The 14,926-nt window shown below is 39.7% G+C and overlaps 1 protein-coding gene across 1 annotated transcript; it reads left to right on the top strand.

Annotated features, from left to right (window-relative positions):
- Window positions 1-56: 56 nt before the first annotated feature.
- On the top strand, window positions 57-14,634 carry TMF1 (TATA element modulatory factor 1). The gene is made up of 17 exons (XM_048957530.1): window positions 57-338; window positions 833-2,070; window positions 4,056-4,159; window positions 4,984-5,110; window positions 5,376-5,481; window positions 5,638-5,780; window positions 6,333-6,499; window positions 6,642-6,798; window positions 7,190-7,282; window positions 8,111-8,267; window positions 8,717-8,909; window positions 9,500-9,569; window positions 9,659-9,751; window positions 10,760-10,870; window positions 11,463-11,609; window positions 12,021-12,146; window positions 12,686-14,634. Exons 1-17 carry the CDS (start codon window positions 197-199, stop codon window positions 12,827-12,829), a joined length of 3,318 nt encoding a protein of 1,105 aa, XP_048813487.1. The 5' UTR covers window positions 57-196; the 3' UTR covers window positions 12,830-14,634.
- The last annotated feature ends 292 nt before the right edge of the window (window positions 14,635-14,926 follow it).

The following is a 14,926-nucleotide window of genomic DNA, read 5'->3' as shown; positions in this document are numbered from 1 at the left end:
GTCGGAGGGCCGGCTGGCGGCTGCGCGAGGGCTGTTTGCGACGTGGAGTGTGCGGGCGCGCAGGCGCGGAGCCGAGCCCGGGGTCGCCGGCTTCGCTGCTGCCGGGGAGAGGGCCCTGCGGGCCGGGGGGTCGCGGCCGCGGCCTCGCCTGTGGCCCGGGGCTGCCGCTTCCGAGCGGGAGCGGGCGGCGCCGAGGATGAGCTGGTTCAACGCCTCGCAGCTGTCCAGCTTCGCCAAGCAGGCGCTGACCCAAGCCCAGAAATCTATCGACCGGGTGTTGGACATCCAGGCCGAGGAGAGCCCCTGGCCCGACGCCGTCATCCCCGACTACGGCGACGGTGAGCGGGGCAGCGGCGAGGTCTGGGCTTACAGTGCGTGGGGCGGCTCCCCTCACGGCCTCCCCTCCTCCCGGACCCTATGAACCCTACGTGGGCTCATCTCCCCTGCCCCTCTCCTCTTGGAAATCCTCTGTCTCGGAGTTATTGCCGTAATTTTGTATGGCTTCTTTCAGGCCTTGCTCAAGTTACTGTTTAAGATGGAGAGAGAGCGTGTTTGCTTTGCTCGGATGCTCTTACTTGCTGGAGGTGTCTCAGTCCACCTTAAGTCCTTGAATTACTTTGTCTTCCTTCTTTTATTTTGTCTAAAAATCAGCTCCAAGCTTTGGTAAGAAGTGTTAACCAAAATGATGCTGTTTGTGATCATATTAATATTTGCTTTATATGATGCTGAAAACTTTTCTTCTGAACCTGTTGCATAGTTGTATAAGAGATTGAAAAATTAATAATTTCAAACTTTTCTTGGTCTATATCTTTGTGCTTTTTAATTGTTTCAGGAACAAATTCTCTTATAAGTGGAGGATGGGATACTTCTTCTTGGGGTTTAAGTTCAAATACAGAACCACAGAATCAGCCAGTATCACCAACTGCAATCACCAAACCAGTGAGGAGAACAGTAGTAGATGAATCTGAAAACTTCTTCAGTGCCTTTCTCTCTCCAACGGATGTTCAGAGCATACAGAAAAATCCAGTGGTGTCCAAACCTCCGGCCAAATCACAGCGACCCAAGGAGGAGGTGAAAAGCACTTTAAAAGAGCCTCAGCACTTCAGTCAGCTGGAAGTACTGGTGACTACAGAAGCAGAAGTAAAAGATTCCTCTGTAGGTGGCCTAGCAGACTTGAAAAACATCGATAGCTCAAAGGAGAAACCAGAAGAGAATTCTGTGCTTAAATCTAATGCTGAGCGTGAAGAAAGCACAAATGAAGTTGCTGACGAAAAGGCGTCTGCTCTCAATTTGAAAGAACCTGAGGATGCTCTTAATGAAAAATCCAGTGTGGGGACAGATAGAACTGGAGATGCACTGGGTAGCAACTCACAGCCTCTTAATACAGGTACAAAAGATGTGGGCTTGGAAACTAAAGAACAAAAAACTGAGGACAGGCAGAGCAATACACCGTCACCCCCAATAAGCACTTTCTCCTCAGGAACATCCACAACTAGTGATATTGAAGTTTTGGACCATGAAAGTGTAATAAGTGAGAGCTCAGTAAGTTCAAGACAAGAAGCTGCAGATTCCAAATCTAGTCTTCATCTAATGCAGACGTCATTTCAGCTTTTATCTACATCTGCCTGTGCAGACTATAATCGTTTGGATGACTTTCAAAAAATGACCGAAAGCGGCTGCTCCTCTGATGCCTTTGAAAGAATAGATTCATTTAGTGTACAGTCTTTAGATAGTAGAAGTGTAAGTGAAATAAATTCAGATGATGAGTTATCAGGCAAGGCTTGTGCTTCAGCATCTGTTGCTATCAGTCCTTCTGCGCCAAAGACAGAAACAGTTGCCACCCTGAAAAGTAAATCTGAAGATGTGAATGACAGTCCTGTGGTACACACTGAGGAAGCTGAGATGGAAGAGAGTGGGAGAAGTGCAACACCTGTTAATTCTGAGCAGCCAGATGTTTTGGTGTCTGCTGTGCAAACTGAGGAACAGGTTGGGAAAGAGGAGACTGAGCCTCAGCCCGATGCTGATGGAGAGGTGCTGGAAGGGGACTCTGAAATGGAAAAGCTTAAAAAGGTAAGCACAGAAGTTTTGCAAACACATCTGATTCCAAGCTGATCTCCCATCATCTCGTGTTAGAGATATTAGCCTTACCTCAGCTGAACTGATTAATACCGAATGAACTTAATTGTAGATAATTATTTAATATTCTGCAGTGGAAAAATATTGCTGAAATTTCTGGTCAAATCATTTTGGGTTTCGCTTGTGTTCAGTTACCAGTGTTGAGAGTTGTGTCTGGTGCAGGCAAACAGGAAGTACTGACAAGTCAAATGTATCAACCAATTAAATTAATACAAATTCCTTTTTTTCTGTGGGAGTTGGAAGAGATTTCTTGAGGTATTTTAATTTGGTTTGTGAAACTGCAAGCCTTTAGTATTTCATCAGTAAACTGGGGAATTTTTTTGCAAGCATTTTTTTGCCCAGGTTTGCAAACTGTCGAAGTCTGATTACATTGCAGTAATATTACTTGTGATCTTTGAGGTCAGTGACAGTGTAAAAGTGCTTTGTTCTAGATAAATTCATGTGTTAGACATAATCTGTACTTAAAAAAAAAAAGGTTTGTTAGGCATTAAATGGAGAAGAAAGTCATACATATTGATAGTGAATAGGAGACATTTGAATGACTAGTTTAAATAGATGGAGTGTCCTTCTTCGCGTTTACTTGTTCCTGTGTGGAAGGCTGAACTTGAGCTTTCTGCACTGTTTTATTTGGCCCATTTCCTTTGTCACCTTCCTGCCCTTCTGTTCTTGTCTTTACATTCCAACATGCCTTGGCACATTTTACTCTGTTTTTTCCTTCTGTGTTTTGTTTCAGGCAGTGTTTTGCACAGTATGTGACATAGGTAGACCTTGCTCCTGGCTGTGTCCTGCTGGCATGTTTGCCATACCAGTTCTGTCTCTAATGCTAATAAGGGAGAAACAATTGCATATGGGGCTCATACAGCCACAATATGATTTGCATTTTAAGGAAAGCTTTTTTTGTTTCTTTAAATTGTAGAGATTATCAGTGCAAATTCCTTAGGGAAACTCCTCAGTCATGGAATCTCCTTAGGTTTACATAAGTCTGCATAAGTTTTCCTAATGCACTGAATAGTTGTTAATGGACCACAGCAAATGTTGTCTTTCCCTGACCATGTAATGCCATTCATTAATAGAATCAGTTTGATTTCTTTATATTTTTATATGTTTGTGTTATTTCCCTCTATTTAGCTTTCAAAAATCTGATGTTAGATGATTTTTAATCAGCTCCACACCCGTCTGAAAGTTTGTTTTCCTCATCCAATATTGACATTTCACAGAAGAGACCTCTTCAAATGTGAATCATTCCTTGACTTTGTAAAGAGTGGGATGAGGAGCACAGTGTTAGTCTGAGTGTTAAACATCAGCTGTAGTTCTATAGGTCACCAGCTCTGTTTAAAAGCTTTGCAATTAAATGTAACTGCTGCTCATTTTGTCGAGGAGCTCAGCTGAGCCATATGTGCTCTCTTAGAAAGGTTTTTACCTCTAGGATAGAGATCTTGTATTTAGAAATGACTCAGTTCTGAGTAAATGTAGCAGACGCATGGTGATCTTCTGGCTTCATGTTCCTGAAAACCTTGAGAAGTTTGAAAGTCAACTCTTTGAAAGGGTAGATAACAGCAGGACAAGGGGAAATGGTTTTCAGCTGAGGGAGGGAAGATTCGGGTTGGAAGTCAGGGGGAAGTTCTTTGCTATGAGAGTGGTGAGCTGCTGGAACAGCTGCCCAGAGAGGTTATGGATGCCCCATCCCTGGAGGTGTTCAAGGCCAGTTGGATGGGGCCCTGGGCAGCCTGGGCTGGTGTGAAATGGGGAGGTTGGTGGCCCTGCATGTGGCGGGGGGGTGGAGATTCATCATCCTTGAGGTCCCTTCCAACCCTGGCCATTCTGTGAGGGAATGATGAGAGGGGAAAGGGGAAACCTGCTACTTCTGTGTTTTCATTGTCCCATTAATCCAATCTTGATCTGTAAAAAACACTGTCCAGATGATTGATTCGTTAAATGAGAAACTGGAGAAGAGAGAAACACAGTTACTGAGTACAAGTAAAGAGAAGGCGCGGCTGGAAGAAGCTTATGATAACCTAAAGGAGTAAGTATGGAAGTATGCACAGGCGTTAGTCTAGCTGTAACTTTATTGTAATGCACACAGTAGGTGAAATGATAAAACATGTACTAGTTCTCACCAGAACAGAGGCTGTGAGGGATATGCAGTATTTGGGGCAGGTGGAAGTAGTGCTTGCACGTGCTGTGACAGTATTTCTTAAAGCTGTTATTTCTTGTGGCTACAACTTCTTTTGGGAGGGCCAATGAAAGAGGCTTCAGTGAGGAATGGGAATCAGATGTGCGGTCAGATTTTGATGTTAATAAAGATCCTTATAGTAAGACTGGGATCTGCTATTAAGGGAAACTGCTCTGGTACAAAGAGATGAACTTGATTTACTGTGGCATTTGCTGAGTAAAACACAGGCAGTGGAAGCACAGTAGGAGGGCTGGTTGTAACTAAAATATGAATTCATTATTTAACTCAAGTTAAAATGCAAAATGAAAAGTTGAATTTGCCAGTTTTACTCATCTAATATGAATTCTAGACATTTGCAGGTAATATGCAAAGGTACTACCTAATGACTAAATTGATCTTAACTTAAAGATGTATGTATTCATTTCCCCTGTATATGATACAGATTAAGAGGTTATTTGGGAATAACTTGATTAAGGAGCAAAACTCGTAAGGCCTATTTAGCATCTTGTTGCTTTCACTGGTAACTTAGTGGATTAATAAAGGTCTTTGATTGGTACTTCTTATGGATGTGTGTAAAAATCATAAACATATTTTAAAAGCATTTAAACTGCTGCAAAATGTTTGGAATGTCACATCTCTGTGAAACCGTTCTGAAATGTTAATTTTAAATGCAGTGAAATGTTTAGAATGAAAGAAGAGACCAGCAGCATTTCATCTCTTAAGGAGGAGTTTGCACAGCGGATAGCAGATGCTGAAAAGAAGCTCCAGCTAGCATGCAAGGAAAGAGATGCAGCTAAAAAGGTAATCTGCTTTTTAATCAAACAAATCCTTGGAACGTGTTAAAAATTGATGGAATACAGCTCTGAGCAATCCCATTTGGCTTCGAGTTTAGCTTTACTTTAAATACAACATTGGATCAGGTAACTCTACAGGCCCCTTCCAGCCTTTGTTGTTCTTGAGGAGCATTTGGAGATGGAAGGGGAAAAGTAATAGGTGATCAGCAGAACCATGAATTTATCCATAATACTTCCTACTAAAAGACCAAGTGTTTTGTTCTGTTATTTAGGAAGTAAAGACTGTTAAAGAAGAGTTGGCTACCAGACTGAATACCAATGAAACTGCTGAATTACTGAAAGAGAAAGAGGAGCAAATCAAAGGATTGATGGAGGAAGGTATGAATTAAAAAAAAATAAAGTAAAATCTGTAGAATGATTTGAAATGTGCTGTATTTACATTAAAGCCTTTGTTACTTGGCAAAGAGAATGCATCATTTGAAGACTATTCATAGAATAGCAGGCAATAGATGCTAAATTTTGTGTTTTCTTCAGGAGAAAAACTTTCCAAACAACAACTTCACAATTCCAACACTATTAAGAAATTAAGAGCAAAGGAGAAAGAAAGAGAAAATATTAACTCAAAACAGAACAAAAAGATCAAGGAACTGGAAGAAGAGTTGCAGCATTTAAAACAGGTGAGATTTGCTTTTTTTTCACAAAAGCTTTTTAGTTCAGCCTTTTGGGGAAGCTGTAGGTGGACTTATTTTCTTGTTGTGTTTTGCTGATAAACTGTTCTCTTATTAGTGGAACACTGAGATGCAATTTCAGTCCTTTCAAATTGCAGTCGCTTCTCTTTCCTGCTGTTTGTTTGCACTTGTGCTGCTGATTTTCAGGCTGACCAAATTCAGTTTATTAAATTTTGAGTTGAAAAACCATGGCCAGTTTTTGTTTTTTGTTGCTGTTTTTTGTTTTTTTTAAACTTTGATTTGTTACTCAAATCAAGATCTTAAAAGCTGAAGGTGTAACATGAGGAAGTATGTGAAACTGTGGTGGTGGAGTGAGTTCTGGGGAGGTGACCTTTTCTCTTCCCTTTCTATTTTGACAAAATATTAGATCACTTCAATCATTTTGTGTAAATTAAGTCTGTATCTGTTACCACATTTGTCATTGTCCTCACTCAGGTGACATGATCTACCCTGTGCTGTGTACTGGAATTAGTCTGATGCTTCTTGTTGGCACCCTAATAGGTACTTGATGGCAAGGAAGACCTTGAGAAGCAGCATCGAGACAGCATTAAACAACTGAATGTTGTTGTGGAGCGACAAGAAAAGGATCTTGCCAAGCTTCAAGCAGAAGTGGAAGACCTTGAAGAACGGAACAGAAGTGTCCAGGCAGCTCTTGACAGTGCATACAAGTAGGCAGATATTTGTATGTCTGTATTCCACTGTAGAATCTGTTTCAGTGTCTACTTCTTATGCAGTGCTTCCAAGATGCTGCAGTGATATATAAGAAGTTATTTGTGAAGTCACTGTTCACTTCTTTTCTCTCTCCCACAGAGAACTTGCAGATCTTCACAAGGCTAATGCTACAAAGGACAGTGAGGCACAAGAAGCTGCCCTGAGTCGGGAAATGAAGGCAAAGGAAGAGCTTGGGTTAGCACTGGAGAAGGCAAAGGATGAGGCACGGCAGCAGCAAGAAGCTTTGGCAATTCAGGTGTGTGTTAAACATGATGAATGAAACTTCCTAATTGAACAAACAGAGTGTGTATGGATGGTGCCAGGTACATCTTCCATAAGGTACCAGGCACAAAAGAAGATGGAACTAATTTCTAAGACTTTTAATTCTAGTTGTCTAAATAAAGTGACTTTGACAGTCTGTTTGCTAAGTGTGTAGTATTCATATCACGATGCAAAGGTTGAGAAGTTTAACTGGACACAGCTTTTTGGGATAAACAAATTTGTCTATCTGTGCATATGTAGAACTTAAGAGTTAAACTTGTAAGCAGACACACCCTGTTTGACTGTTTGAGAGCAGCAGAGGACTGTAGCAGTTAGTAGATGGCAATGTTTGGTAAGAGGTTAATGACAACACCTTGTTTACCTAGGTGGCAGACCTGAGGCTAGCTCTGCAACGTGCAGAACAGCAGGCTGCAAGAAAAGAAGACTATTTACGTCAGGAAATCAGTGAACTACAGCAGGTATTCGAGCAAATAAGCAATGCCAATGCATATCTGTAGGGAGGGTTCTCAAAACAAAATGTTTATGTGTCATAAATATCCTGGAAGAGAGGTTTTGTGTTCCCAGTTTCCTCTGGTGTGTTTTTTTCCCCATATAGAAGAACAATAAAAATGTGTGATCAAAAGATGTTGCCTTTAATATTGAAAACAAAATAATAATTTTAAAGTATTTTAAATGTAATTCTATTCTTCTTGTACGAGACAATGAGCAACCATTAAGTTTGTCTTCTAAGATTTCTAGCTAATAAGTTTTGAATGACTCTTATCTGCTTCTTAAGAGATTTTTTCTTGGTCTTAAAGTTCAGATATTTTGTTGTTAAAGTTCTTCAAGTGGTGGTGGTGTCCCAAGGGAAAGAAAACTTATATTTGGAGCACAAAGGGATTTGTTTGTATGGGCTGAAACTGAGCAGAATCTTGCATAAATGTGTAAATGGAGGATAAGGAGAGAGGTGACCTAAATTAGGGGCACTGTTTGTCTTGCTGCAGTGTTTAGTGTGCTGCCAGTATGAACTGATAATTTGCTAAGTTGATTAATTCAGGAAGCTTCAGGTATCAGAATGCTGAGATAAATTAGGGATAAATTGCTTTCTGCTCTTGAAAATGTAAGTGTGTGGGCTGTTGTTTTGTGATATATCCAAAAATGGTGCACTTGTCTGCTGGGATTGCAGACTTCACCGTTGTTTTAATCTAAAGGATTTTAGAACACGATGCGTTTAGATGAGTTGTGTGATATCATTTAAATTCACTGTATGGTTTTAATGCTTTAATACATTGAACTTGTGATTTCAGAGACTCCAGGAAGCAGAGAGCCGGAACCAAGAACTAAGTCAAAGTGTAACTTCTGCTACACGGCCTCTTCTCAGGCAGATAGAGAATTTGCAGGCCACGCTGGGAGCACAAACCTCTGCGTGGGAGAAATTGGAAAAGAACCTTTCTGACAGACTTGGTAAGAAGTTTGTAGCTTATGCTGAGCTGTACGACTCTTGTTGGAAGATGTAAAGTAACTGAAGGTAAATTTAAAAGGGCTTAATGTTTGCCCAAGGGTCAAGTGAGTGAATCGGAATTGGTGAGCACAAAATGCATTCCTGTAAGGAAGGATGGGTGGGTTGTATTGCCAAGGTACATAACTCACTGATTGATTTTCTTTAAAACAGAGGATAACAGGACTGTAAGATAGAGGTGTTACACTATGCATGTCCTTACAGCATCTAAAAGAAGCATGAACACTGAGGCACTGAAGGTAGACTGGCATTTAGGGAAAAAAAAGTAGTTGCTTCAAAAATACTGACAAAAATGCCTCAACTTCCATTTTGATGCATAAATAATTGACCCACGTTATAACTGTGTGAGCAGAAAAGGTAAATTCTGTGTTGGTTTGTTTTTGTTTAACATTAGGTGAGTCTCAAACTCTTCTAGCAGCAGCTGCTGAGAGAGAACGGGCCGCTACAGAAGAGCTTATGTCTAATAAAGTTCAGCTGTCTTCTACTGAGTCTCAGAACAGCCGCTTAAGGCAAGAGAATAGTCGTCTCCAGGCTCAGGTGGAAATGGAGAGAAACAAATTGAAGAAAATTGAAGTTGAAAACAGCAGGTAAGCAGAGTGGAATAAACCATCCATTGTAGAAACATCTGCTGCAGCTCTTTGACTTCAGGCTGGATCTTTGAGTGTTGATTTCGATCCCTGGAGTGTTGATAGCACTGTTTAAAAACAAATAAGCAAAAAACCCAGTTCTTAAGAAAGCAGCCAACTTCTTGAGGGTACTTTTGTTTCATGCTAAAGATTGTCTGAAATATGGCACTTCATAATGTTTTAACATCTTGAAGCCGTGCTTTTATTAAGCGACTGTGTTGATAAGGACATTGCCAAGCGTGACATCAGATGGTACAGAGCATCACTTGGACCAGTTTGAATCAGCTGTCCTGGTTGTGTCCCTTCCCAGCTTTTTGTGCTCCCCCAGCCTCCCTGCTGGTAGGGAAGCATGACAAGCTGAAAAGTCTTTGACTGTGCAAGCACTGCTCAGCATTAACTAAAACATTCTTTTGTTACCATGCCTATTTTAATCAAAAATCCAAGCCACAGTATCATGCAAGCCTGTATGAAAGAAATTATCTCAGTAACGTCAGAACAAAAGTAAATACAGAATGCTTATTTTTTGACTTTTTGTTCCTCTTCAATGGTAGGTATGAGGTTGAACTAGAAGAACTCAAAGATGAGTATGCAAAAACTTTGGAAGATGCAAAGAAAGAAAAGGTATTGTCTACCTCAAGTCTGCTTCAGCTTTAAGCTGTTAATGATACCTGTGCCAACAGGGGGTTAACAACCTGCATTTACTTTTGTAGGCACTGCTGACTACTCAGTTAGAAATGGAGAAAATGAAGATTGAACAGGAAAGAAAGAAGGCAATTTTTGCACAAGAAGCAGCAAAGGAAAAGGTACCAAAGCTTGACATTTCTGTTCAGTTTTATTGAGGCTATCATTATTCTCTTAGATATCTAGAAACTAAAACTGTGGCAAGCAGCAAAGCAGCTTTAATGCAGTACAGTATATTCTGAGTGTACACATTAGAAATTTGGCTTTTTCTTTATTGTGCTTGCCTTTTATTTTGACTGAAGTATGTAATTTGTAAAACTTGCTGAAGGAAGTCTTGAGTACTAGTTCATTTAACCTGAAAAAGATCAAAACTGGATACTGGTTATTCTGATCTTCTGAAGCTACTTGTTTCCTCTGCTTAGGCTGCTAGCATTGCTTCCACTGAGTTCCTGTTCTGAGTTTCACATAGTTGTATGTAATGTACTGCATACCTTCCACTTTGAGTCACAAAATAGTCTTGTAGTGTCAGTAACGTCTGATTAGCAGTTGATGTTCAAGTGAAACTGCTTCTGTTGCTGGTTACTTCCTCTCTCTAGTGTCAAAATGTAACAGCTTTATCCTTCAGTCCTAAATTTTATCCTTCAGGTCCTAAATTTTCAGATGCTGACTGTAAATGAGATCAGTCTGTTTGGAAGGTATGTCAGTAATATAAGAAATCTCAGAGTTAATTTCTGAAACACACACACAAAAAAAAAAAAAAGGAAAGAAAAAGAAGAGAATTAACGTGCACTCCAAAAAGTGGCATACTTTTGGGTTATGTTATTCTTCCTGTGATGCATTTGGGCATCTAAAACTGCTTCTGCATTTCCCTTGCCTACTGAAAGAGAAATTATTTTGTTGTAGTTTGCAACTTGTGTCTTTTTTGCTTGAAAAGTCTAAAGAGTTAAGCAAAGACTAGAAGTGTTAGTAGCACAACAGTTCTTCATCACTGCACTCATATGTTTTTTACTCAGTGAGGAGGGAAGGGCAGTCTGTTTTTACAGAATCTGTCTTTCACCATCTTGTGGACTTTCTTCTGTAGCTGAGTGGTGATAATGTTTGCCTTGTTGGTTTTTTCTTTTTTATTTAAGGATCGGAAGTCATTTACAGTTGAAACTGTTTCAAGCACTCCCACTATGTCTCGCTCTAGTTCCATAAGCGGAGTAGATATGGCAGGCCTTCAGACCTCTTTTCTGTCACAGGTATTGTATAACTGTAATCTTGGCTTTTTTGATGTACATTTTTTCTCTTCAGGAAGCTTTATTAATGTTGAAAATGACTCTTGAGAACTTGCTTATGAGATGCCTATGACTGTAAAGCATCTGTGGAAGACAGCAGGACCACAGTTTTACTGCAGACTGATACACACGTGTATTGCTGCTGAGTCCACATGACCAAATTCAGCTAGAAGGTTTGAATAACACTGGTAGAAGTCAAACCACTGATTTATCTTCACAAGTAATCCTGGTGTAGGGTGCATGCCCACTCCCTAGGCTGCATCATTGACTGTTGTCTTTGTGAAGCCTGCTGCTTTCATGTGGATACAGCTGTCGATGTCCGAGTTAAATGGTAGTTGTAGGACGTAAATACTTGCCAGTAAGGAGCTATCTCAAACTCTGAATATTCACCTTAAGCTCTTGTTTAGAAAAAAAAAAAAAAGAAGGTTGAGTATTGAAGTGCTTGCTTAGCAACAGTATAATTGTAGTTTTTAAGTGAAGTAATAAGTTAGGAGAGAGGCGATTTAAAAGCGGTTACTTGTGAGATTTTAAGGTTGTCTTACTTTTCTGTTTGTAGGATGATCCTCATGATCACACATTTGGACCAACAGCTTCCGGTGGGAGCAATCTTTATGATGCTATAAGGATGGGAGCAGGTTCAAGTGTAATTGAAAACCTTCAATCACAGTTAAAACTAAGAGAAGGAGAAATCTCACATCTACAGGTACTGTAGTTACTCTTAAAGAGATGAAATGCAGCACTTTTAAGGTTAAATGTTAATGCAGTCTGCTGTGTTGTACTGGTTTTATAATCAGAAAGTTTGATTCCTCTCCTTACTGCAGTTCTGTTAATTCAGAAAGTCACTGCACGAGTGACCAAGTAGATAGGGATGAGTAAGAGAAACATTTGTTGCTTCCTGTTTTTGTTTTGGCAAGGACTTATCAAGAAAACTTGCCTGTCTAAAACAAAATGAAGCAAAAAGCACTGATTAGATCTGTAAAAAAAGTGAGAGTGCTTCCTCCAGATGCTATTTCTTAGTCCAGTTCATGAAAAATCCTTAGTGTTTTGAAACATTTAGATTTAATATGAAAAAGGTGATTATCTCTTCCTCCTAATTGTGAAACATTTCCTTTAGCTGGAAATTGGAAACCTGGAGAAAACTAGATCAATAATGGCAGAAGAACTGGTTAAATTAACAAATCAAAATGATGAACTTGAAGAAAAAGTGAAGGAAATTCCAAAATTGCGTGCACAGTTAAAGGTAAGTGTATTCCTGTTGTAAATCTGATACAGTAGGCTTTTTTAAATCTCTATCAACTTACATAAAAATATATCTCTAATCATTTATGATTATGATTTAGATTTCTTTGCTTATTAGGAAACTTGGTAATCCCTGCTTCATGACTGATAGTCACTTTCAAAATGTCCTTGTTAAAAGCATGTGCTTTACATAGGATTGTATGCTCAGTTAATGAGAGGTCATTTCTGCCACATAAAGGCAATCTTTTTAGTAGGGGAGATGTTTTGATAAACAGCATGGATTTATGAGACTTCGATTTAGAGGCTGCATTTGTCTGTGGCGGTGATATAGTTAACAGGACAAATATTTTAGTCCTCTAAATCCAGCTGTATTCAGAGCATCAAAGCATCAAAGAGCTTGCTTTGTGCACCACTGTAAAATAGTCACACTTTGATAAAGTGACACTCTGCTCATTTTCCCTAGTAGTGTAAAAAACACCGTTCTAGCAGCAAGTCTTTAAGTTGAGTGATGGTCTGATAGCAAACCACATGTTATTGCAGGACTTGGATCAAAGGTACAATACCATTCTTCAGATGTATGGGGAGAAAGCAGAGGAAGCTGAAGAGCTCCGGCTGGATCTTGAGGATGTGAAAAACATGTATAAGACTCAGATAGATGAACTTTTAAAACAAAGACAAAACTAACTCCTGCTGGAGCTCCTCACGTGATATGGTAACAGATTGTGTAGATATTTGTTCATGTAAATGCTGGATTCAAATGTCTTGTTTAAAAAAAAATAGAGAATTAAGTGTATGATAGAAAGCGTGTCTATACAATAGAGTTCATATGTTGACAAAAATCAATGCTTTAAATGTCTTCTACTGTCTGCAGTTAAATTATTTGTGCAATATTTAAAGAAAATAAGTTATCTCTGTATTTCTGTTTTTACTAAAAAAGGACCATTTTACTTACAAAAACACTAGCAGGAAAGATGGTTGTTACCTCATGAGACAGCACTGAAAGGCATGAGATTTACAAGTGGCCCTTCATATTCCCATATACCAGTGACAAATCAGAAGTCTTTTTAAAATGTTCTTTAGAAGAGTTTTTTCTAAAATTTGACCAGATCGTTTTTAGTAATGAAATAGCAGTGGTTTGCTGTCTGAAGGATGATTGGATGTATATATATTTTTAAATAAAAGAATTGCTGCTGCTCTCATGTAGTCATTCCTGGTATATAAATAGCAAGGTTTAGACAGAACTGGATTGCTGCTTAATATAGTTTTCAAGCAAGTCTCCAGTGGCTGCAAAGTATTTCTCATGCCATTCCTTGAGTGAGGTATTGGTCAAACAGCATCCACGTGGCTTGATCCTTAGCCATGTTTTGGGTCGTGTCAGAGGAAACTTCGGAACTGGACCCTTGGGAATGCTGAGAATCAGGGGAAGAAGCTTGCCTCCTCCTCTTTGCATTCCAGCCAGCAAATATTTCTCTTTATCTCAGAGCTGTGGCTGTGATAGACACTCGTGTGAAATACTCCACAGTTTAAATTCTTGGCCTGTCACACTGTTGCCTCCACTGTGAGGGGTTTCTTTTGCGTTTGTGTTGGAGAACACTGTTTCTGCTTCTGTATTCAGTGGACAGAAGGAGGCAAAGGGTACTGATGATGAGAAGCTGCTTTTGGTGAAAAGCCTCTCAGAGTTTATCACTTTGCCATCATAGTGAAATGTTCTCAGTTGCTTTAAGTTAAAAAGAAAAAGCCCACAACAAAAAGACCAACCCAAAATGAAGGCAGTTATCAGAACTTACTGATTTGCAGCATGCTAAGTCAGCCAGAATTAGGATGTGCAACTGTCAGCTCATCCATTTCTTGAAAAGCAAAACAAAGAACCAGTGGACCCCCAAAACAATCCATACACCCTATTTCATGGAGATTAATGTTGAGAAACAGCTGTTATTCTTTGCAGAGAACCAGTAGTTTGCTCTTTTTACGATCTTGGAAGACAAATGGAGCACTTTGAAGATGTATAGAAACCACTTTATGGCTTTTATTTGGACTTAGAACTGCCAGTGTTTCTGAAGGTAACATTTTCTTTCTAACGTGTGTGTGGATGCTCCTTCACATGCAGGTTTGAGCACCTCAAACTGTCTTGTGCTTCCAGGAGGGAAATGAGAAATTGACACGTGCACTCAGCGTTAACATTTTTTAGATACAAAAACATTTGAGATTTTTAAATTTTACAAAAGCAGATGTAAATAGCTGTATTGACTCTTTCTGGATTCTTTTATTCTCATTCAGTGCAACATTTACTATCACACAGCAATCCAGGGGCCTACTGTGTCTTAAGCATCAATGCCTTAGAAACCAGAGTAGCTGCTGGATGGTAATGTAGACTTCTACGTGTTTTGATTCACTTTGATATCATACCTGTGGGCTTGTTTTGAGGAAATGTTAATGTATACCAGGACATTTGATGCTTGTTGCTATGAAAAGGAAAAAAAAAAAACCACATGCAGAAAGCAAGCATTTAGGTCACAATACTGCCATCCTCTTCCATTTAAATTTGTTATTTTTAAGTAAGCCTCGTGGAAGCAACTAATTTACAGCCCATTCTCACTGCAAGTGTGGAGGAAGGTTATTTAAGGGCTCCTTCAAAGTATGCTGTTCAGAGGGGTCTTATTTCATGCCTTTGGTAAATGAGGGCAAGGCTTCTGCCAGGGGAGGTGGGTTTGGATGAGTACAGAAGGGGCTGGCATGGTGTTGGGTTGGTGTTGCCTCCAGCAACAAAGAAGCAAGCTTTAA

The sequence above is a fragment of the Lagopus muta genome, chromosome 11, assembly GCF_023343835.1.
Source record: "Lagopus muta isolate bLagMut1 chromosome 11, bLagMut1 primary, whole genome shotgun sequence".
Classification (NCBI taxonomy): domain Eukaryota; kingdom Metazoa; phylum Chordata; class Aves; order Galliformes; family Phasianidae; genus Lagopus; species Lagopus muta.
The sequence above is the reverse complement of the archived record's forward strand: the minus strand, read 5'-3'. Positions and strand labels throughout refer to the sequence as shown.